The 21,477-nt window shown below is 39.1% G+C and overlaps 1 protein-coding gene across 1 annotated transcript in view; it reads right to left on the bottom strand.

Annotated features, from left to right (window-relative positions):
* HADHA (hydroxyacyl-CoA dehydrogenase trifunctional multienzyme complex subunit alpha) overlaps window positions 1-21,477 on the bottom strand; it is a 34,316-nt gene that overhangs the window by 6,165 nt on the left and 6,674 nt on the right. The window contains exons 4-13 of the mRNA XM_054568864.1: window positions 20,273-20,406; window positions 18,354-18,492; window positions 17,048-17,167; window positions 15,679-15,781; window positions 11,856-11,978; window positions 11,326-11,444; window positions 9,373-9,429; window positions 7,508-7,617; window positions 4,637-4,771; window positions 2,349-2,520 (exon numbers count right to left, since the gene is read on the bottom strand). Of these exons, the coding sequence (XP_054424839.1) occupies window positions 2,349-2,520; window positions 4,637-4,771; window positions 7,508-7,617; window positions 9,373-9,429; window positions 11,326-11,444; window positions 11,856-11,978; window positions 15,679-15,781; window positions 17,048-17,167; window positions 18,354-18,492; window positions 20,273-20,406 (1,212 nt within the window). The remainder of the gene's footprint in view (window positions 1-2,348; window positions 2,521-4,636; window positions 4,772-7,507; window positions 7,618-9,372; window positions 9,430-11,325; window positions 11,445-11,855; window positions 11,979-15,678; window positions 15,782-17,047; window positions 17,168-18,353; window positions 18,493-20,272; window positions 20,407-21,477) is intronic.

The raw sequence follows: 21,477 nt of genomic DNA, 5'->3' as shown, positions 1-21,477 counted from the left end.
TCCAATGCTGGTGGTTAAATTATTTTTTTAAAGATTTATTTTTAGAGAGAGGAGAAAGGAGGGAGAAAGAAAGGGAGAAACAATGTGTGGATGCCTCTTGAATGCCCCCTACTGGGGATCTGGCCTGCAACCCAGGCATGTGCCCTGACTGGGAATCGAACCAATGACCCTTTGGTTTGCAGGCTGGTGTCAATCTACTGAGCCACACCAGCCAGGGCTGGTGGTAAAATTTTTTATGAAGAACAAACCAGTGTCTCCAAAGATGGCCGACAATCAGCTCTTCCCTTTATATGCCCGGCTGTCTTCCCGGCCAGAGGAGTCTGTTTCCCCTCCCCTTGAACCTGGGCTAGCCTGTGGCGTGCTTTTACCAATGGAACGCAGCAGAAGTGACTATGCCCATTCCAGGCCCAACTCTTAAAAGCCCCGTAACCTCTGCTTTTGCTCTCTTGGAAGCCAGTAGCCATGCTACAGATCAGTTCTGCCTAGTCTAGTAAGCGAGGACAGGCCACCAGGAGAGGAAGGCCACGTGGAGGGGCATTGAGGGACCCCGACCAAGCTTCTGGCCGCACGCAGTCGTCTGAGTGACCCTGAGCGAAACCACAGAGTGAAGGACCAGCGCGGCTACTCAGCCCTTCCCAAAGCGCAGAATTGGGAACTGTTTTGACAGTGGCTTGTCATGCAGCCATAGAGTACTGGGACATGATGAAGATACTAAGAGGAACAACCAAGACCATGAGGGGTCCGGAGACAAGCATTATGAAGAGTGTCTAAGGAGTTCTGAGAAGAGGAAGAGAAGTTTTAAATCCTTAAAGTGTCATGTAAATATAACTTTAAATTTTTCTTACAAAGAAAACACAGATGAGAAGATGAACTTGATGATCTCCTAACAAGACTCACTCTTGTCTTCTCTGAATAACTATCTCCTACCTTGGGTGATTTCCACTAGCTTCACCAAAAAAAGTAAAGGCACCTGACATGCTACATAAAAAACTAAAATATACAGAACATTTTGGATTTTACCTTTCGTCATAGCTTCCTACCCAAAGCTGGCATCTCTTTTCTTACTATCCACTAAAAATCAACGATCCCCTGAGAATCCTCCCTTTCTCGTCTCTCTCTGGTCACTTTCCTCGAGTGCCTTCCCGCTCTGCTTTACTTCTCTTTCCCTCCGAGGCCCTGCCTCGTCTCTTCTCCCTTAACCTCTATGTTTCCAATGGAACTACTCTACTGATTTGTTCCTGGTCTGCACTTCTCTTGATCTGGTCTCTCTCTTTTCCTTGACCACTGGCTTCCCAACTGCTAAACCTAACACACTTTTCTCCATTCTGATCCTCCCAAACTCAGGTTTTCCAAAAGCGAATAGCATCACCTAGTCAGCTGGTAACTGCTCTCCTCCCCACTCTCGCTGTGTCTGCTTCTGCTGCTCTCACAGTCTACCTGTCACTGGCTCAGCAGAGCCCTGGGAACATCGTCTGCATTTCTAGGCTGAAATGCCACCCACAGAGAAGGAACACAAATCTACCAGCTTCTCTGAATTTCCTCCCTCAGCTAAACCCCACATTACATTTTGTCTAAAGAAAGACTTTTTGGAACTTGTATCTCACAGGTGGCATCTGTCCCAAACAGAGCTGCCTGTCCCTGTTCCTGAACTTCCTTAGATTCAGTCTTTAAAGCAGGGGCTGTCTCCACGGCCAGGTATCTTAGGAGTGCAGCCCGCTGCTTGCGACACCTGGCGTGCTGCCAAGTCAGTGCTATTTTGTTTTCATCATTTATTAACCCACATTCTGTGTATCTAACTGTAGGCTGGTCTAGGCTCTGGCTCTAGCTCATGCCTAGATTTCTGCCATTTCTTCTTTTCTGGACTCTTCCTTTCTTGTTTTGTTTTGTTCATGTCATCCCATCTCAAGGACTGGCTATGTAAAGCATTTGGAGCAAAGACCAAAGCAGTATTTCCACAAACAGGCATTTGAATCCTGCCTGGAGAAATTTTCTCCCCTCTCTGCTGCCAAGACCTGAAGAAGTTTGGTTATGGCTTACGGCCAACGCCAAATAGCAACGCATCTGGCTACGTGCTCCGGGAGGTTGTTTGCGTGTGTGGGTGACTGTGGGACGGAGAAGGCTGGCATAGCCTGTACTTCGGGTAACAAGCTATTTGATTTTCTTTCTGTAGGACTTAGATTTGACCTTTACAACATATGCAGTGCGAATGAGCTCACAGAAAAACTTAGGCTGGGACACAAATAGCCCTATAAAAAGAGCCATGAGTTTTCTATAGCTCCTTTAAAAACGTCACCTCTGCGTCCCCCACATGCGACACCAGGATTCAAGTGCTCCAGGCCCTTACTTACCGCTTCTACCTCCTTTAGCACCCTGTGCTTCAGACTAAGGTCCTCAAACACAGCTTCAATCACCATGTCGGACTTTTCAAAATCCTTGTAATCAAGCTGCCCCGTCAAGTTGCTGAAAATGAAGTCTCTTTCAAATGTCGTCAGAGCTTTCTTCTTCACTTTATCATTCAGTCTAGAAAAAACATTTCTAGTCAGAGGGGAGGAGTAGGAAACTAACATTTATTGAGTGTCCACAGGCCAGACAGTACACTCTGAGTTTTCCACCAACTCTGTGAGGTACCGCTCCCATTTCAAGGGAACTCAGTTGCTCAAAAAGGCTCAGAGGGACATGCAGTCAAATAACTGGGTACTAGGCTACACAGGGCGCGAGGATTCAAAGACTGGTAACCTCCAAGTCCACATTCTTTCTATTAAAAGATGCCTTGAAGTGCCCAACTTATACGAACTGTTTCATTCATTAAACAGTTAAATCTGCCAAGAGGAGTGAACATGAATACAGAATGGCAACACAAAAGAGCGGCGCTGGCCATTGTCTACCTACAACAGGGGAAAGAGCCAAGCCATGTCCTGGGCCTTATGGGTTTATACTTGCTAATGTATTGTTTTCTTATTCTGTAATTATAATTTTCTGGGCGATAGAGACCAAGAATTATTTCTTATATTCTTATTCTGCTTCCCAATCAATGCTTAACAGCATATACTGTATTGATTACATAAAATATTAACTCAAGGTTTCTTCTTTCTCACAGAGAGCTAAAAAGGATTCTTACTACTCAGGCATTTACTTGATTATTTTTTATTGCCAAGGAAAACAGGCTCTCTCATATTTTCATCTGACTACATTTTCAGAATAAATGGCTTAGAGCTTTCCTTTGAATGAAGAATGAAGCTAAAACCCATTCACTAAATCCTTAACCAAAAGAAAAATTAAAGCCACAAGATAGTTGCATTTTAGTGATAAACCTGCTTTCTAAGTAGGGGAAGGAGTTAGCTCAAAAAGTAAACATTTTTATTAAAACAAAATTCTCTTGAAAAAATTAAAGCCATGAGGTAAGTTCAAAGAAGTACTCAAGCCTTAAAAGTATGGGTTCAAAATGCCTGGTTCCTGATAATCATGTCAGTAGTCAGCAACCAAGATGCTGGCCAGAATTCAAAATATTATTAGTTGCTCTAAATCTAATGCCTAATGAGACTAAATGCAGATCCCAAGTCAGCAGTATGCCAAGCGGCATTCATCAGAAATGGATGTTTCTAAGGTAAAAGGGAAACCAGGATACCTGGATCCAAGAGAGATCAAGGGGAGGGAGCTGTTTAACAGCAGCAATTTCTCTTGAGGTGACTATATAAATGCTGTATCGGGATGCCTGCAGTCTAGTCTCAGGGCAATGCTGGCATCTAGCACATGTGCACTCCAACTCCTTGCCATCTTAAATAATCTGCCAAAATGACTAAACTTGCCAGGTCCTAGAAAGCATGAAGGTAGCAACATATTAGCTTCTCTGCAGAAAAGGGGTAAAACCATGCTTAAGCTACACAATCCATTTAAGAAACAAAAAATGCTCACTCTGCTGAAAGTCACATGCAGGATGGTCTCTGTGCAGCCAGCTAGTCCATTAAAGAGGAGCAGAGAGCGGAGCTGAAGCCAACTCCTGGTCTGGTGAAGCTGCTGCTCCCCTTTCCTCCGCTGCAAAGCATGCGGCATGTGCGTGGGGGGCAAGGGGACATGCGAGCAGCAGGGAGAATAATATATATTCTTTGTTAATTCAGAAGTAAGATGGAGACAGCCTCATAAAGCCTCAGACACTGCGGAACCGAATCAACTGACTGGGTCTCTACCGTCACGCCAGTCCCGAAATACAAGGCTCGGAAGTCCTGCCGGCCCTGCCTGCAGCGCGCAGTCACCACGCACCCCTCACACCCTAACCTCAGCCCTCTCCCCCCGAGACCGCCCCACTGTGCCAGCGTTCCGCGCCCATACCGCGCTGTCCACGGAAACTGTCAAAATTCACAAACACCACCATTTCTAGTCTGATATCAAACCATAAAATAAATGGCATTTTAAAATATCTAATAGAATTTTTTTCCTGCACTCAAAGACTAAAATGATGCTAATGGTTTATAATACCTGTAACAACACAAACTGAAGGAAAGATTTAGTGTTTCCAAAAATTCAAAGGAAACTTAACTATGGAGTATGTAGTATTCATTACATTCAGGAAAGAGGAATCCGTGACAGCAACCCCCGCCAAACCATTCTAACTCCCAGCGAAGGCGGAAGGCAGGCTTACCCTTTGAACACCTGTTGCTGCCCTCGGCTCAGGCCGCCCAGCGTAGCATCTTTAAGTGTGGTCTTTAAGCCCTTGTCCACGGAGACCTGGGCAATGCCGGCTCCCATTAGTCCCGCACCAAGAATGGCCAAGTGCCTGAAAGGCAAGGACAGTATGGCTTTCAATAAACAATTTTAATCATTTTAGTACAAGCGGGAGACTGCCCAAGTTATTATCTAATAAACCAACTAAAGCAGGCGCAACAGTAAGGCATTTCGAATAATTTTTATCTATAAAAATACACGTTTAATAAACAATTTTCTAAGTTAAATGCAAAAATCCATTAGGTCTGCAAGAATTGGCCTACCCATTAGAACGGACACCTGAAACCTATATATAATTTTATTAATTAATGTCACCCCAATAAATACAGTGACATGCCCCCAGACTAGCTGCTCTTCTTCCAGCTACTTCTTTGTTAGCGATTTTACCATTTTCCAGTCAGCTTTCCTTTCTCCTGAAATCTGGGCCTCTATCACCCTCACTTTGATTAGCTCAAAAGTCTCCTGGAGCTGTCTCAGTGCCCAGACTGTACCCCTCCCTCCGACACCTGCACACACGCACAGTCCTGCCTCTTCCAGTCCCGAGTTCCTCTCGAGCTTGTCAGGACCACCGGGCTTATGCTACAGTATTTTGGAATGGCTTCATGACCATGATTTGTGTCTCTTCAATTAAATTCTAAGCTTTTTGAGGCCAGAGGTCATATCTGGTTACTCTTTGTAGTTTTCCATAGTTCTGGAACGATATGGATAGTTCCATAGTAACTAAAAAAAAAAATCCCCCCCCCACCACAACTTCTTTCATAACAGAAGGCCAAGTTCACAGCACGGTAGATCTAAAAGAGAGTTATAATGCAGAATAAAATTTCATTCCTAATAATTCCTATTATAATAAAAAAAATCATATCCAAAACCCAAAAGGAAACCTAATTTCAAGTCCTGGGAGCATCTTTCAAATGTAGTTTTAAAATAATAAAAATTTTTATATGGTGAGTATTAAAATAGTTGGGATAGCAATGAGAAAATAAGGTAGAGAAATATAAATTGGGCTGAAAAAAGATTGACGCATTTCCTGCATCAAAATTTAAAATTTGTTTGATAAATGACCCACGACTGGGAAATCAGGAAGGGGCATACCCTTTTTTCAATGTTCTCTATTAAATTTTCAACTCAACCTATTCTGCCCTGGGTACAGTTTATTTTTCATTTCTAAGATGATGTTACCTTTTCCTTCAATTTATTTCCCCAGTTAGGTCAACTCTTATATCATGTTTTTCTATCCATTTAGTTTTGAGTTTTAAATTTTGATTCAGGTGATTTTTTTTCCTTGTTATCTGCAAATGCTTGTTTAAGGATATTTAATTCAAGATTGGAAGTGTTCTGTTATAAATTTTCTTCTTCATTGGTTGATGTTCTTTGCGGGGAGAATTTTCATAAGCTTAAGTATTTTGATTTTCATTTTTTAATTTTTATATTAGTTTTATATGGTTGTTGTCTATCTTTTTTGTGTATTTGGTACACAACACCACCTTCTCCAGGTGCATATAATTCTTATTGTTATGTGCAGACAGGAACAGGAGTCTGGAGTGGCTAATTAGGTTCCTAAATTTAAGAGTACCCTCTTCTATTGCAAAGTGCGGTCTCTTGCTCTTATATAACAGAAATTAGTGGCATTAGCTGTCCTCTATTTATGCTGTGCACGGGGAACGGGTGGCCCTGCTGTCCTTGTTACTCTCTGATTTCTGCAGGACCTGTGAAGAGAGGCAGACTTAAGCGGCCGTTGCCATCCTCCTGCAACACGGAAGTAATGTACCTCGCCCACGGAATGCAGGACGCCGTCAGTGTTATGTGAAAGAACTGCAGCCAGGCTGATGCTGGTCACCACGTGTGCCGGAGAAGGAGTTAGGACTGCAATTCACATTCTGCCTGGAAATCAGCCCTCTCAGCTGCCTCGTCCAGACTTCTTATCCATTTTACCTTCTATTTTGAATTGAAATCGTTTTAAAGGTGAAGGGATAGAGAAGGTAGTAACATTAGCTACTCTTAAGTCCCTCACTGTAGTTCGTCTAGAATTTTCTCAACCTTGGCACTATTGATATTCTGTACCAAATAATTCTTGGTTGTAGGAGCGCTGAACTTTGGGATGTTTAGCAGCATCCCTGGCCTTTAGCCACTATATGCCAGTAGTATCCCTCCCTCCCCAGTTGTGACAGCCAGAAATTTCCAGACGCTGTCAAATGTTGCCTCAGGAGCAACACTGCCAAGGTTGAGAGCCACTAAGAGAGACAGTTGAGTTCAGGGGCATTATTAAATTTAAATGCTAAAGAGCTATTAAGGAAGCCTAATGTTGAAAGGCTCACTGAAGAGAATAGATAATGAAAACAGGCAAGTAGAATCTCAAACGCTTAGGTTGTAAGCAAAAAGGACAAGACTTCAGAAATTAGAATGTGGTTTTATGTTTTTTAATGAGGAAGAAGTGTGAGTTCCCAGAAATGGTATCTCAAGGTACAGGGAGAGGCGAGATCATTACACAGGGTATTGTGTGTGTTTAGGTTGGGAAGGGGGCACCTTAACCAGACTTCTAGGGAACATGAATGGCGACACAAGAAAGCCTCCACAGGAACCATCAGAGATGGCTGGAGAAAACTCAACACAGTCAGAACTTTGAAAGCCAAAAAGTTCCTGGTACGAATGGGCGTCTATTGTGCTCAGGACAGAAGGAGCTTATGGCAAGACTGAAGATATAAACCTAGCTCTGCAGATCACCACAGACATCTGCAAGCTCGGCACACCATGGGATCCACAAGGGCTTCCTAGGTACAGTTTAACTTACTTAACCTCCTTCTGCGGAGCTCCAAATTTATTCTTCTTGCACAGCACCTGACCATGATACAGTCCTATCAAGGCCTTTGATTCTTTGGTCATCGCAAGCTCTCCAAATTTCTGAAATGTAAGAAAGGAACAAGAAAAATTAGAACTTCAGAGTCTCCGTGATGAGGACTCCTTTGGTTCAGTGAGTGTGGAGCAGAGGCAAGGCACAAAACACAGCTCCTCAGGGCGCGGTGGCGCCTGTGCTGTAGGAGCCTGTCTCCGACGGCTGTCCCTTCTTCCCTCACCTGTAGCGCTTTCTAACTGCTGCTCTGAAAAGGTTTTGGACGGAACTGTGCTGCCATTCTCTGCACCAGCGCTGTGGTAGCCCTTGTCATGGAACAGGAGTGACAAAGCCAAAATGGACCTTCACGATCCTCCCAATCAACCCTCTCCTTTTGAAGATTGGGAAGAGGAGGTCCAGAAAAATGAAGTGACCTTGCTCAACGTCACATGGCCTCCGAGTAGCAAAAATGGAAACTGAACCAAAGCAGTATGACTTCCAGCTCCAGTTCCCTCTCCACTGGCCTCTAGCCCACACAGTACCTTCCACTTTAAAAAGTAATTTAAGCACTTACAGAGAACAAGTCTCAACCTTGTGGGGAGGAGGATAAGACTTAGAGCCTGGGCTTGGCAGAACTGGTTTTGAATCCTGGCCCTGTCATTTCCCAGGTGGGAAGCTTTCCTCATCCTTACAGAACTGGAAAAATAATGCCTATTTTATAGTATGGTGGGGATTAAATGAGAATACCAGTAAAATGACTAGGGTCTCTATGTTAGTTATTGTCATCAGCAATATTACTAGCATTTACTGATATAATTCCATGGTTTCAAATAGTATTTTGAAGAAGGAATCCCTCTAATAAAGTTGCTATCAGGCCCTAATAAAACATGAAACAATGTTCTACAGAAGTAATGTTTTACTAATCTTTATTGAGTAGGCTTTATTCAATAAACTAGTGATTTGCAAAAAGATAAAAAGTAAAGAAAAAATAAACAAACCAGTGATTTTCAAACTGTAGGTAGAAATCCATAAGCGCTCATGAACTTAATGGGTTGTGCTAAGCAGAATAAACAGGAAATACTGAGTATAACACACACAGTGAGGACAATTATTGATTCATAAAATATGCTTCACATTTCCTCTACATATGGCTATGCCCAGCAAGTTATGATAGAAAAGAAGGAATCAGAGGTACACTGCAATACGCAATAAAGTACAAGACATGTTTTGTCTGAACTTGTCCTAAGCTCTTCGCATACCTTTTGTCCTATTATCAAAGAGTCATCATTCTTCAATGATTGCTTAAAACTTAAAAACAACCCAAACCACTTAAATTGCCAACTCCAACAGTGGAAGGGGGAAGGCTGGCTCCCACGGCCCTTCTCTTCTTTTTTTAGGGGGCACAGAACATTTCCTTTCATTTTCTAATTCACCAAAGAGAGGCTGGGCTTCAAAGTTTATCTCCAGGCCGTAACAAGTAAGGATTATACTTATCTATCAATATTTTCATTTTATCACAACAAAACCAGTCTGACTACAGAACAAAATGTCCAAGCTGTTCATTCTGATAGGATTGTAACTCTGCCCCTGCTCTTTCTAGTTACATTCAACACCTTCATTCCTGAGAGCAAGTTCCAATATCTGGGACCACCAGGGCTTTCTTGCATCTACTTGTTTGCTGAGATTAATCAGAGGAAATGATAACTACTGGAGAAAAAGTTTTACTAGGCTTTGGATACTTTTTCTTTTTTTCTTCTTTTGTACCGTTTCAGATCGTCGGTTTTCTTGAATTTAATAATAAAAAAATGGGAAGGAAGGAACTTTACCTGAGATTCAGCGAGATAGCCAGCCTCTTTCCCTTGCTCAAGTCCAGTTTTTACCACCTAAAAACATACAAAGTACTTGTTCATTATTGGAGTGGCTTGGCGAGATGTATGAGAGTGCTGAGTAAAACAGCCAGGGTTGTTAGTTTTTCAGGGCTAGACTGGAGTGAAAGATGAGGATTTAATGCCTGGTCACTAAAGGCTGACTTAATCCTCTGCTTCTGAGGCTACTGCCAAACCCATAATAAAATGCAAGGAAATAAATAGAATAAAAAAAGTCAGAATAGGAAAACAAAGAGGTTCCACAGCTCAAACTTCACCTTCTCATCACCTTGGAATCCTATTATTTTGTCAGAGAAAGTTGTTTTCGCCCCTTCCCAAGGCCACTTAAATTACCCGTCCAGCTTTTCACTTGTTCTCTGAAAGTAGGCAGATCCCCAGTTCCACTTTCGGCCCCTTGCCCCTCTCTGCACTCTTCCTCAGGCACCTCACCTGGCTCACCACATTAATCGTGGACTCTTGAAATTCAGTTCAACATTTGGGGAACTTCTATCTTAAGTACAATGGCAAATAGAAAAGATGAAGAAATGACCCTGTACTCAATCACTGTAATTTATGGGAATGATAAATTCAAACAAACAAACCTAAATCCTTAATTAGCATCTTCCTCTATACTACTGATACTGGAATTTCCTCAAATATCTACACTGGACACTTTTAAAACTTAACTCATATCTGTCTTTGGTGAGTCTCTTACTACCTTCATATTTTTACTATCATATCTCAGGGTCTTATTCGAATGTCAAGTCTGGGTTACCAAGACAGCTTCCCAATTCATTACTCTACTTTGTTTCTTTCTAATCCATTTTTACTCATTACCATGAAAATGGTTCTCTATGTTCTATATGGAACAAAGGTCAAATTTCTTAATTCATTACTGACTAACCTTCTAAAATCTAGCTTTGACCTGCCTTTCTGCAGACATTTCACTGTCCTCGTACAAAAACTGATCTCATTTAAGGTTCCTTGAAGAGCCTGCTGTTTTCCACCTTCTGTAACTTTACTCAAAACCCCCACTCTACCTGGAACGACTACCTCCCCCCGCCACCTATTCTCTACTCAATTTTCAGGGTGCAGGTCCGCTCTTAATGATTCTCTGGCTCACAGTGATCTCCCTCTGTGCACCTCACAGTTTTTCTCTATCCCAATTATCTGGCAAAAATCCTATGCTGCTTTATAATGTCACTTACACTGTTATCTGCCTTACCACATATCTATGTCTAATCTCCCCAGCCCAGAGTGGGAAACGAATGGAGATAGGGGATCATGTTTCATATTTATGTACTTTGGTGTCTTCTGCTCAAAAATGTATCTGTCTGTTCACTAATCCATTCTCCAATTCTGTTATGCTCTCTTAATCTTAGACTTTGCAGATCAAAGAGTTTTGTTTTAAAGTCTACCTTTAGAAAAAAGTTTCTTCAACCCCATGATCGTTTCACCTATTCTCTTTGTTCTTTTCAGAACTTCTCAACATCATTACATCTTTTTAATAATTATGGCAATGAGGAAGTCAACGAGACACTGTAGGTACTGACAATGGTTTTGACTAAGGACAGAATACAACTATCACTTTTTGTTTCAACTACCTTTTTATAAATGCTCAGCATTTTACTGGCCTTGTTATACTCATAGGACATAAATTCCATCCTGGTTTATAACTGACAGTTTTAAATTCACCAACTAATAAGTATGCCAGCACTGATTATCCCCAAATACACCCGTTTACATGAATCCCTCCAGCTTGCTATATTCTTCCCTTATTTTTGGTAAGTACTTCAATAGCAGAATTAAGAATTTCTGTACTGGCATACACTGCACGGAATGGCAATCAAGAGTACTGTGCTCTCCAAAGGGAGAAAATACATGAAGCCTGAGAGTGTGGAAAAAAAGACTCACATCAATTATTTTCAGAGGTGCAGGATAAAGGCCTTTGGTCTGCTTTCGTACTTGTTCTTCCACCTTTTTGTAAACTTGTTGCCTGACAAATGGAATACTCATGGCGTACGATGTCAATTCTGTAAGGTAAAATGCTTTTAGATACTTATTGGCACTAAGTGAATCCTTGTTAGTTCTGTAAACTCCATAAAGATGCAGTAGTTCTAGCTATCTGAAAGAACTGCTCTTTACTCTGACACAAAATTTAAATTTCAGTCTAAGTACTCTTTTAAACGTAGGTTCATTAGTTGATAAATGCTAGAGCTGGGTCTAATGTTTAACATTTTTAAAATAAAAAGTTTTTAAAAAATGCTTTTAACTAAGCAGTGCAAGGTTCAGGACTTAACCTAGAACAGAGCTGTTGCACCCCTTAAGAATGGCTTTATGCTTCTAAGAAATAATTCATTTACCTCTTTCTCATTAAAATTTATAGCAAATAAAATCAAACTTCTTGGAAAGAAGCTCTGCCTTTGTTTTATAACAACACTCACTTTCCATCAATCCCTTGTTTCTCTTCAAAGAGATTTTCTTATCAGCTAGTCCTTTGGCAAAAGTAATCGCAACTTCCTCTAGGTATTCAATTGTCCGTTCCTCGGGAGGTTTCAGTCCTGGTCCTGTAAAAATGAAGAGCAGGCTGGAATGCAAATCAGGCTCCTGTCAGTCCCAGACAGGCAAAGCCTCGCCTGCCGCAGCCAGAGGCTCCAGGCAGCCAGAGGCTCCAGGCAGCCAGAGGCTCCAGGCTCACTCGCAGCACAGCCGCCAGGTCAGGCCAGCGGCTGGGAGGTGAGTGAGTCAGGAACTGTGCACTCCCAGGTCGGGGACCTGCGGATAAGGGCTCACTGTGCTCTGACCACAACAAACTAGAAATCAGTAACAGGGAGACACCCGAAACATACCCCAAATATCTGGAAATTAAATAACACACATCTAAATCACACATGGGTCAAAGGAGAAATCACAAAAAAAAAATCTGAAGATATTCTGACATTCATGGAAGTGAAAACATAACATTAAAACACACAGATAAAGCAGAGCTAAGAGGGAAATTTATAGCTTTAAATGTTTATGTTAAAAAGAAGAAAGGCCTAAAATCAATGATGTAAGGTAGAAAGAGTAAATTAAATCTAAAAGCAAGCTGAAAGAATGATAGCTGAAACCAATAAATAGCAAACAAACATACCAGAAAAAAAAAATCAATGAAACTAAAAGGTGGTTCTCAGAGAAGATCAATAAAGTTAATAAATTTCTAGCCAGACTCTTCAGGGAAAAAAGAGAAAACACATATTATCAATGTCGGGAATGAAGGAGGAGACACCATTACAGAGTATAAAGATATTAAAAGGATAATTTTGAAGTATTATGAAAAGCTTTATTGCAATAACTTTGGTAAGTTAAATGAAATAGACAAAATCACTGAAAAACAAACAGCCACACTTCGCTCAAGAAACAGAAAACCCAAATATCCCTGTATCTATTAAGGAAGCTGAATTCAGAGGTAAAAACCTTCGGAAAAGAAAACGCCAAGTCTATAACTTCACTAGTGAATTCTGGGAAGGATTTAAGGAAGAAATAATGCCAATCCTTTACAAAATCTTCCAGAAAATAGAAAGGAAGATTTCCTAACTCATTTTATGAAACCAGCATTACTTGATAAAAAGAGCAGGTGAAAATATTATAAGGAAAGAAAATTACTCCTGCAGCCACACCTCTCATAACCAGACATAAAAATCCTTTACAAAATTTTAGCTGATTCAGCCAACAATTTAGTACATCATGACTAAGTGGAGTTTATTCCAGGAATGCAAAACTAGTTCAATAGTCAAAAATTAGGGTAACTGATATCACTAATAGCCTAAGAAAAGAAAAAACCCACACAATCATCTCAATAAATGCGGAAACAGCATTTGACAAAATTCAACATCTATTCTCAGCAAAATATACATAAAAGGGAACTCCACAATCTGATAAAGGGCGTACATGAAAAAGCTATTTAGCTAACGCCATATACCCTACAGCACCAGGGTGAATGCTTTCCGCTAAGGATGGAACAAGTCAACAACAGCTGCTTTCACCACGTCTGCCTAGTATTGTACTAAAGATCTTAGCCATCTGAGTAGGGTAAGAAAAAGAAATGAATGTCAACCAGATGGGAAAAGAAGAAGCCAAAGTGTCTTCATTTGTAGACAACATGATTATTTATGTAGAATCCTTAGAAATCTACAGGAAAAGCTACTAGAACTGAATAAATTTAGCAAAACCACAGAATACAAGGTCTAGGTATAAAAATCAATTACATTTATGTATTAGTAATTAATGATGAGAAATTAAAGTAAAAAAGTAAAGTATGAAATATTTAGGTATAAATTTAACAAAGTATGTGCAAGTATGTTCAATGAAAAGTATAAAAGACTGCTAAGAGAAATTGACGATGACCTAGAGAGTCATGCCATGTTTATGATGAAATGACTCAATATGTTAAAGATGTCAATTCTCCCCATCTGACACATTGATTCAATGCAGTGTCTATCAAAATCCTAGCTGGTATTTTTATAGATAGGGACAAGATGATTATAAAATGTATATGTAAATGCAAAGAAACTAGTAAAGGCGAAGTAATTTTGAAAGAAGAGAACCAAGTTGGAGAGGGTCATACTATCTGATTTCAAGTATTATTACAAAAACACAATAATTAAGATGGTGTGATACTGGCTTAGGTAAAGATATATAGGTAACTGGAAATCCAGATATAGATTCAAACTTAGAGGGTCAACTGATTTCAACCAAGGTGTCAGAGTAGTTCAATGGGGGAAAGAAGAGTCTTCTCAACAAATTGTGTCAGGACATTTGGATATTATCACGCCAAAAAACAAACAAAGAAAAAACCCCTCAATCCTTACCTCGCACCATACACAAAAATTAATTTGAAAAGGATCACAGACCAAAATGAAAGAGCTAAGCTACAAAACTTCCAGAAGGAAACATAGGAGAAAAATCTTTGTGATCTTGTTAGAAAAAGATTTCTTAGATGCAATATCTATAGCACGATCCATAAATAAGGACCTTGGACTGCATCAAAATAAGAATTTCTGTTCTGAGATAATGAAAGACAAGTCACAGACAGGGAGAAAATATTTGAAAACTACAAATCTCATAAAGGACTTGTATCCTGATATACAAAGAACTCTGAAAACTCCAAAACAAAACAAATTCTAATCAAACACAATGGGTAAAACATTTGGGCACTTCAGCAGAAGATACACAGAAGCAAATAAACACATGAAAAGAAACTCAGCATTTTTGCTGATTAAGAAGGTACAAATTAAAACCACAATGACAGAATACTATACTCCTATTAAAATGTCTAAAATTAAAAAGCATGACCATGCAAAGTGGCTGGGGACTATACTAGAACTCTCACATAATGCTGGTAGGGATGCAAAATGGTATACCATTTTGGGAAAAGAACTTGACAATTTCTTAAAAGTTAAACACACATCTATCATATGGTCCAGTCAATCTACTCTTTGATATTTGTAAAAAAAAAAAAAAAAAAAAGAAATACATGTCCACATTCAGAACGGCCCTTAATTGGAAACAACTCACTGTCCATCATTTGGTGAACGGCTATACAAATTATGGTATATCTATACAGTGGAATAACTGTCAGGAATAAGAAGGGACAAACCGCTGATATAGTCAACAACATGGATGAATATCAAAAGCATTATACTAAATGAAAGACACAAAAAAACTACATAATAAAAATGTTCTATTGTATGACTGCAGTTATTTTTACAGTTACATACATTTGTCAAAACTCAAATTGTACTTCAAAAATTGGTACATTTATTATTATACAAATTACATCTCCATAATGCTGATTTTTAAGAAATAAAAGAGGTGATGAGCACACAATCTGGAATAGTGATTTCCTTGGGAGAGGGGAGGCAAAGAAATTATATGCAGGGAAACAGCACATCAGTAGGTGACAATTATTGTTAATATTCTCAGGTTGTTTCATGTGTTTGTTATATTACTAAGAAACAAAAAATGAAGGTGCATTATCATGGATAATGATACAGGTAATTTTATAACCAAAAATAATGATGATTCAATTCTATACTCCTGATGTCCAAATTATAAATAAATTAAAATAGAACTGGGGTGATGTTGAAATGACTATTAAAATTTTTAGGAAAAAATGATGACTCATTCAATATTTGGAGTTTCAGTCTAACCAATATTCAAGATATTAACTCCTTAAGAAAATAAATAAGTTGATAAGGCCCACCTCTAAGGCATGCTAACACTTACCCAATGGTTCCACTAATTGGTCAACCAGTCCCATTCTTTTTGCTCTATCTGCACGAATGTTCCTACCAGTCAGCATCATGTCAAAAGCAGCAGGTACACTCACCTAACACGCAAGCAAGGATCAGGACATAGGGGAAGAAAATATCAGTGACAATTACAGTTTACAAATCATTGGACTGAGCAAAATAAATACTCAAATGAGAAAAGGCAAACAAAATTTTTATACTATTTATCAATCAGTTATAGTTTAACATACTGATACACATTTAGGTAACTTCTGGGATTAGAATTCTAGCTGAAGCAAAAATGTCTTTATATCTCTTCTTTTAATTCAATATGCAAGATTTCTGTCTAATAGAATAAATAAGGTGGAGAAATAATTCATGTATCCTAAAATCGTGTATGCATGTCATTCTGAGTTTCTTCTTTGTCATGCATATATTTAAAATCCCTCTACTGGAACTATCAGAGACTCTAAGAAACCTGATAGTTTTGACAATGTCTTCAGAAAGAATTTTAGGCTTAACAAAAACTGAACCCAGCTAAGAGTTTCGTACGTAGAATCTAGAAGAATGGCTCCTAGCAACATTCAAATACCAATTACAATAAAACAAAACAAAAGAAACTCGGCAGTATTTTCTACTCGCACACTGGCTTAATCATTCTTTCGATAAACCCTCTGGACAACTCCTATGAAGGAATGCACACTCTTTATTATCAGGAAATTAATATATAAAGCCTTCCTATTTTTTTGTGCCCACCTCATATTAACTTCCCTCCAGGGAGCATTTCTGCTGAGCCTTGTTTTCATTGAGGAATCTACAGTGCCAGAGCCAGGAGGTTCGGCCAGCCCTGAAGTCTGATATTAAGATTGCTCTGCAACCTCCAGGTCTGACCGTCCTTCCCCTCTCCTTAAGAATTCAAGACTCCAGTGGGTCTCTTTTGGTTCTGTAGAATACAGTGAGATCATCCAAATCAGGGGAAAGGTCTGCCCCTTTTATTTTTTATGAAATGTGACCCATGGATTTGCAAAACTAGTAAGATGGTACTGTGCACAGAAGGAACAGATTAAACTATAAGCACCAGAGAGGCAAGACATGTATCTTACTTATTTTCATTCTTCTTCACAAACTAACAAAGAACCCTGATTAATAGTTGTAATCAAGAAGTTGAAAAAGTTAAAAGTAGAATTGAAAAAATAAATACCAAAAATAAAAATCTGTTATTGATCCTAAATATTCATGTTTTATTTGGTTTCTAAATTCTACAATGAATATGCATATTTATGCCTTTTGTATTAACGAAAATAGATCTAAAGGGGCGTGTAAGTACCAAGGTTCTAAAGTTCACAGGGGTGTCTTAAACTCACCATTTTGGGTAGCCTTTGTGTGCCTCCTGCTCCAGGTAAGAGTCCCAGCAAGACTTCAGGGGTACCTAATACTGTTTTTTTATCTTTTGTTGCTATTCTGTATTGGCATGCAATGGCAAGCTTCAAACAAATAAAAGAAAATTAGAATGTTAGAGAAGGTAACTTTATAACATCTTACGATCTGTGAGACTCTAAAGACTACTACTGCTTTTTCTTCTTCTTGTTTAAATATTTTATTTATTTTTAGAGAGAGGAGAAGGGAGGGAGAAAGAGAGGAGAAACAATGATGTGCGAGAGAAACATCGACGGGTTGCCTCTGGTATGGGACCGACAACCCAAGTACGTGCCCTGAATGGCTATCAAACTGGCAGCCTTTCGCTTTGTGGGTCAACGCTCTACTGACCGAGCCAGAGCAGTCAGGGTGAAAGATCACTTCTTTAGAACAGGAAAGTGCCCATAAAATAAACTGTAATTCCTGAGGCTGGCATTTGATGCTTTCTACAATTTACCTTTCCTGTCTTATTTCATACTCTTCCCTTAATTTATTAACCTCTTTTTGGGTTGCAGATTTCCTTAAACATCCATTGAAAGCTATGGCAGTTCCCAGTAGAAAAAAGCATACACAACTGTCTATGCACCCCAGGTTAAGAAGCCCTGTACCCTAGAGACTACTTTTCAATCAAGCAGGCCTACTTCTGACGTCCTAATAGGCTTCACTTCTCCTTGTATTTGCTCACACATCCCCCTATGTGGAACGCTCTGGTTAATCAAATTCTGCCTATCGTTTAAGAACCAGGTTTTCTTAATTAATTGTTGTGAAAGTGTCTAGCATAGAGCCCAGCACGTGATAAATGCTCAATCAATGTTATTTTCTCTTCCATTTTTTCCCTGCGTACCTTAGTCTAGTAAGCATCTCTTCTCCTGAATCTTTTATGATTTACCATCTTTACTACTCACAGAGCACTTAAGTGTGTACTACGCTTTGTGTGTCTCCATTAGGCTTAAGCAGGTCAAGAGCATAAATTGCACTTCCGAATCTTTGCCCTGCAACCTTGAACCAGATTTTTAGACTCAAAAGTGACCTAAGAGACCTAGTAGAGATCTTCTCAGCCTATAAATGAAAACACCACACTTTGGTTCACATGCACCGTGCCATGAGAATAAGGATTAAAACAAATCCAGGAGTTCGATAAATAAAAAGCAAGCTGACTGTCCGAGCACCTTTCTCAGGCAACAGAGTGTCCGACACCCTACAGCGGGCGAGGCCTCCCGATGAGCTCAGCAGTGACTGGTCACAAACGCATACCTCAAGTCCTCCTCCTAAGCAGGACCCACTGATGGCGGCCACAACAGGCTTTGTAGACTTCTCAAGTTTCTCAAACATTTTCTGTCCTTCCTGTGACATTTCTGTTACCTCTTGAGGGGTCTTGCAAGAGGCTATCATGCTGCAGTAAGCATGAAAGCAGAGGAGAGAAAAAAAAAATCAAAGATGAAACTATAGCCTACTTTGTGAAACACCTCACGCACCATATCCTCATCTTATCCTATGTCAGTCTGTGATGGTGAGTCTTCAAATGCTCAGAAGTTGAAGAATATGGTTCCACCTCAGCACTGGCATCGGTGATGTCATCTCTCTTATCGAGTGTTGTTTTTGGAGCCAGAGAACATGAAACAAAATGTGCTGCACAACTTATTTTCACTTCTATAACAAATCATTACATTACGAAGCTCTGAACATGAGAAAAACATCTTCTAGTAAGTATTTCTAATAGATTAAAGATTTTTTTCTGGCAGGTAGCTTTCAGTTTAAACAGCAATCAAATAGCAGAAAAAGAAAGCTTTCAAATTGTTTAGCGTGATCTAAAATCTTAAATAGATCCCCTAATGATTAAAAAAGATCTGCTACAATAGTGTAATCAGTGTTCCTCAATTTCAGTTTGCTTCATTTGCTACTTTGTTTCTGAACACATTTAAGCTGTGAATTTTGTACTTTTGACCAAAAACAGCTAGTTTTCTGTCATTTTATATGCTGGGAATTGCTCAACTAGCCTCATGGAAGCTGCAGTATTTTCTTGCGGATGTGGCTACGTACTGCCAGGTATACCAGCGTCTCACTAGGTTCAAATAGCTGAGCTGGAAGACAAAGCATCTGATACAGGTAATTTTGTTTCCTCTAAAAATTAAACAGAATATTTATAAATTTCTAATTACATACAAAGGGTACACAATGTACAGCAAGGTTTAAAAATACACTAACACCTTAAGTACAAATTATTAAGCCTGTATTAGCTATCATTGGCTAAAGTACAAAGAATAACAAATACCCATGTTTTGACTAAATTAACTGTTAAAATTTTAACCCATTAAACTAACATTAAGATAGCACTTCTCCTTCTTATATATGCTTTAAAGAACTCTAAACAAGTTTTAGAGGCATATAGTCAACCATTTAAAAAAAAGAAAGAAACATTAGCTGCATCAGTAAAGTCCTCGTTGACAAACTTCTCAGCCATTCCATTTACCCTGAAACAACCATGTTCATGTTTGTAGTGTGTCTGTTCAGACCAGCTACCTATTTGTGTCCATAAATAATATTAAGAAGTATTTCCTGTATGGTTTAAAAACCTTTACATAAACTATATACTGTGTGAATCATTCTGTAACTTGTCTTACTAAAAAAATTTAACATTATGTTTTTGAGATCTAATATTATGTTCTGGATCTAGTCAATTCCTTCGAACTGTTTTGTAGTACTTTATCATGTGACTGTCTCACATTTTACTTATCCATTTCCCTAATGACCGACATTTAGCTTGTTTCAAATTCTATTTTAAACTACACAGATTGAACATCCTGGTATATCGGTTCTTAAATACGAAGCAGATGATTTCGCCAGCATATATACCCAGAAGAGGAATCACTAGATTTTTATGACACATGCCTTTGCAATTTCACTAAATGCTGCTGAGTTGCCTCCAAAGTGGCTGTACCAACTGGCATTCCTACTAGTAATATATTAACTTTCTCATTTCCTCAAGTCCTTGCTAACATATTTTCAAACTTTTAAGTGGCATCTCATTGTTAATTTAATTTTATAGTATTTTTTATTCTACTCAAACAGGAATCTGAACTGCTTTCAACTTCTTTAAGAAAAGTCTGTATTTACTCTTACATAGCATAAGCAACCAGCCCCACTCTTTCAAAATCAACTTTATTAAAACTTACTTGATGTCAGCACCTGCAATAAAGCAGCCCGGCTTTGACGAGATAAGGACAGCACTTCTGACTTGATCGCTTGCCCAGATCTCATTCATTACTTCTACGAACTCTGATTGTAGTTCTTTATTCAGTGTATTTACCTGTCAAAGAATATGTAAGTCTAAGGGTTTAAATTTGAATAACGAGATGTGTAAGTCACTATTCGCTGCTATTTTGATGGTAGGAAATATGTTTATCCATTAGAAATATGCTGTGAGAAGCAAGAAAGGGAAGCAGGGGAGAAAAATCAAATACCCAGCAGCTTCATAGGCAGGCAGCTTTGGCCGGCTATAAGCAACTCTCCCTTTAAAAATAGGTCTACTCAAAGGAGGAACTCAAGGTTGTGTTCCTAAGAGTTCACAGGCTATAAGTATGTCTACAGATATTTACTGGCATGGAAAAATTTTACATAACATTAAGGGAAAAAAAGGAATCAAAGTTAGGTATATAGTATGTATGATCTTAACTTCATAAACACTGTCGAAACTGGGTTAAATGTTAAAAGTAGTTATTTTGGCGTTTGAAAAATAACACCAAGTATTTTTTTCTTTAGTTTTAAAAGTTCCTATCATAGCTACGTGTTGTTTGGATCACTGGTCAGTGGGCGCCAAGACTTACTCTAGAGGGGAACTATCTGGTGTTGTCCTTAACTTGTAATATTGTTCACTGCCTCCATCTTAGGTCCTCACATTTCCTCTAGGCCTCTGCTAACAAGATATCTGAAATGTAAAATCTTTACACCAATTTTAGGAGGGGTTTTCACAATCTCCAGCAATAAAGCTCTTCTTACAAAAGACTGGATTAATGCTATATGCTTTGCTGAAATTGTCAAAAACAAAACTCCACTTTGAACAGAACTTGACCTCCAGTATGTGAATTCCACTGAGTCATTCAGGTACTTCAGGAAGGTGAACAACCATATTTAACCCAGCTAACTTATGGATAATAACTTATATTAGGCAGGTAATGAAGGAACCATTATTAAATAACCTCATAGTTAAGATGGCTAATTTTATTCTTATTAACAACACTTGTGCTTTGATTCTTATTTAATAAGTCAACTCTTACCTAATAAATCTTCATTTTACACTGTAACAGGTTAGTTTTATTAATCCCTGATGTTAATCTGACACCTGACGTCAACTAGAAAGCTTTTTTTTTTTTTTTCCTCA

This window comes from Pteronotus mesoamericanus, unplaced genomic scaffold (genome assembly GCF_021234165.1).
Source record: "Pteronotus mesoamericanus isolate MK-2021 breed Mesoamerican mustached bat unplaced genomic scaffold, CSHL_Meso_final contig_101, whole genome shotgun sequence".
Classification (NCBI taxonomy): Eukaryota; Metazoa; Chordata; class Mammalia; order Chiroptera; family Mormoopidae; genus Pteronotus; species Pteronotus mesoamericanus.
This window is presented reverse-complemented; position numbering and strand designations above follow the sequence as displayed.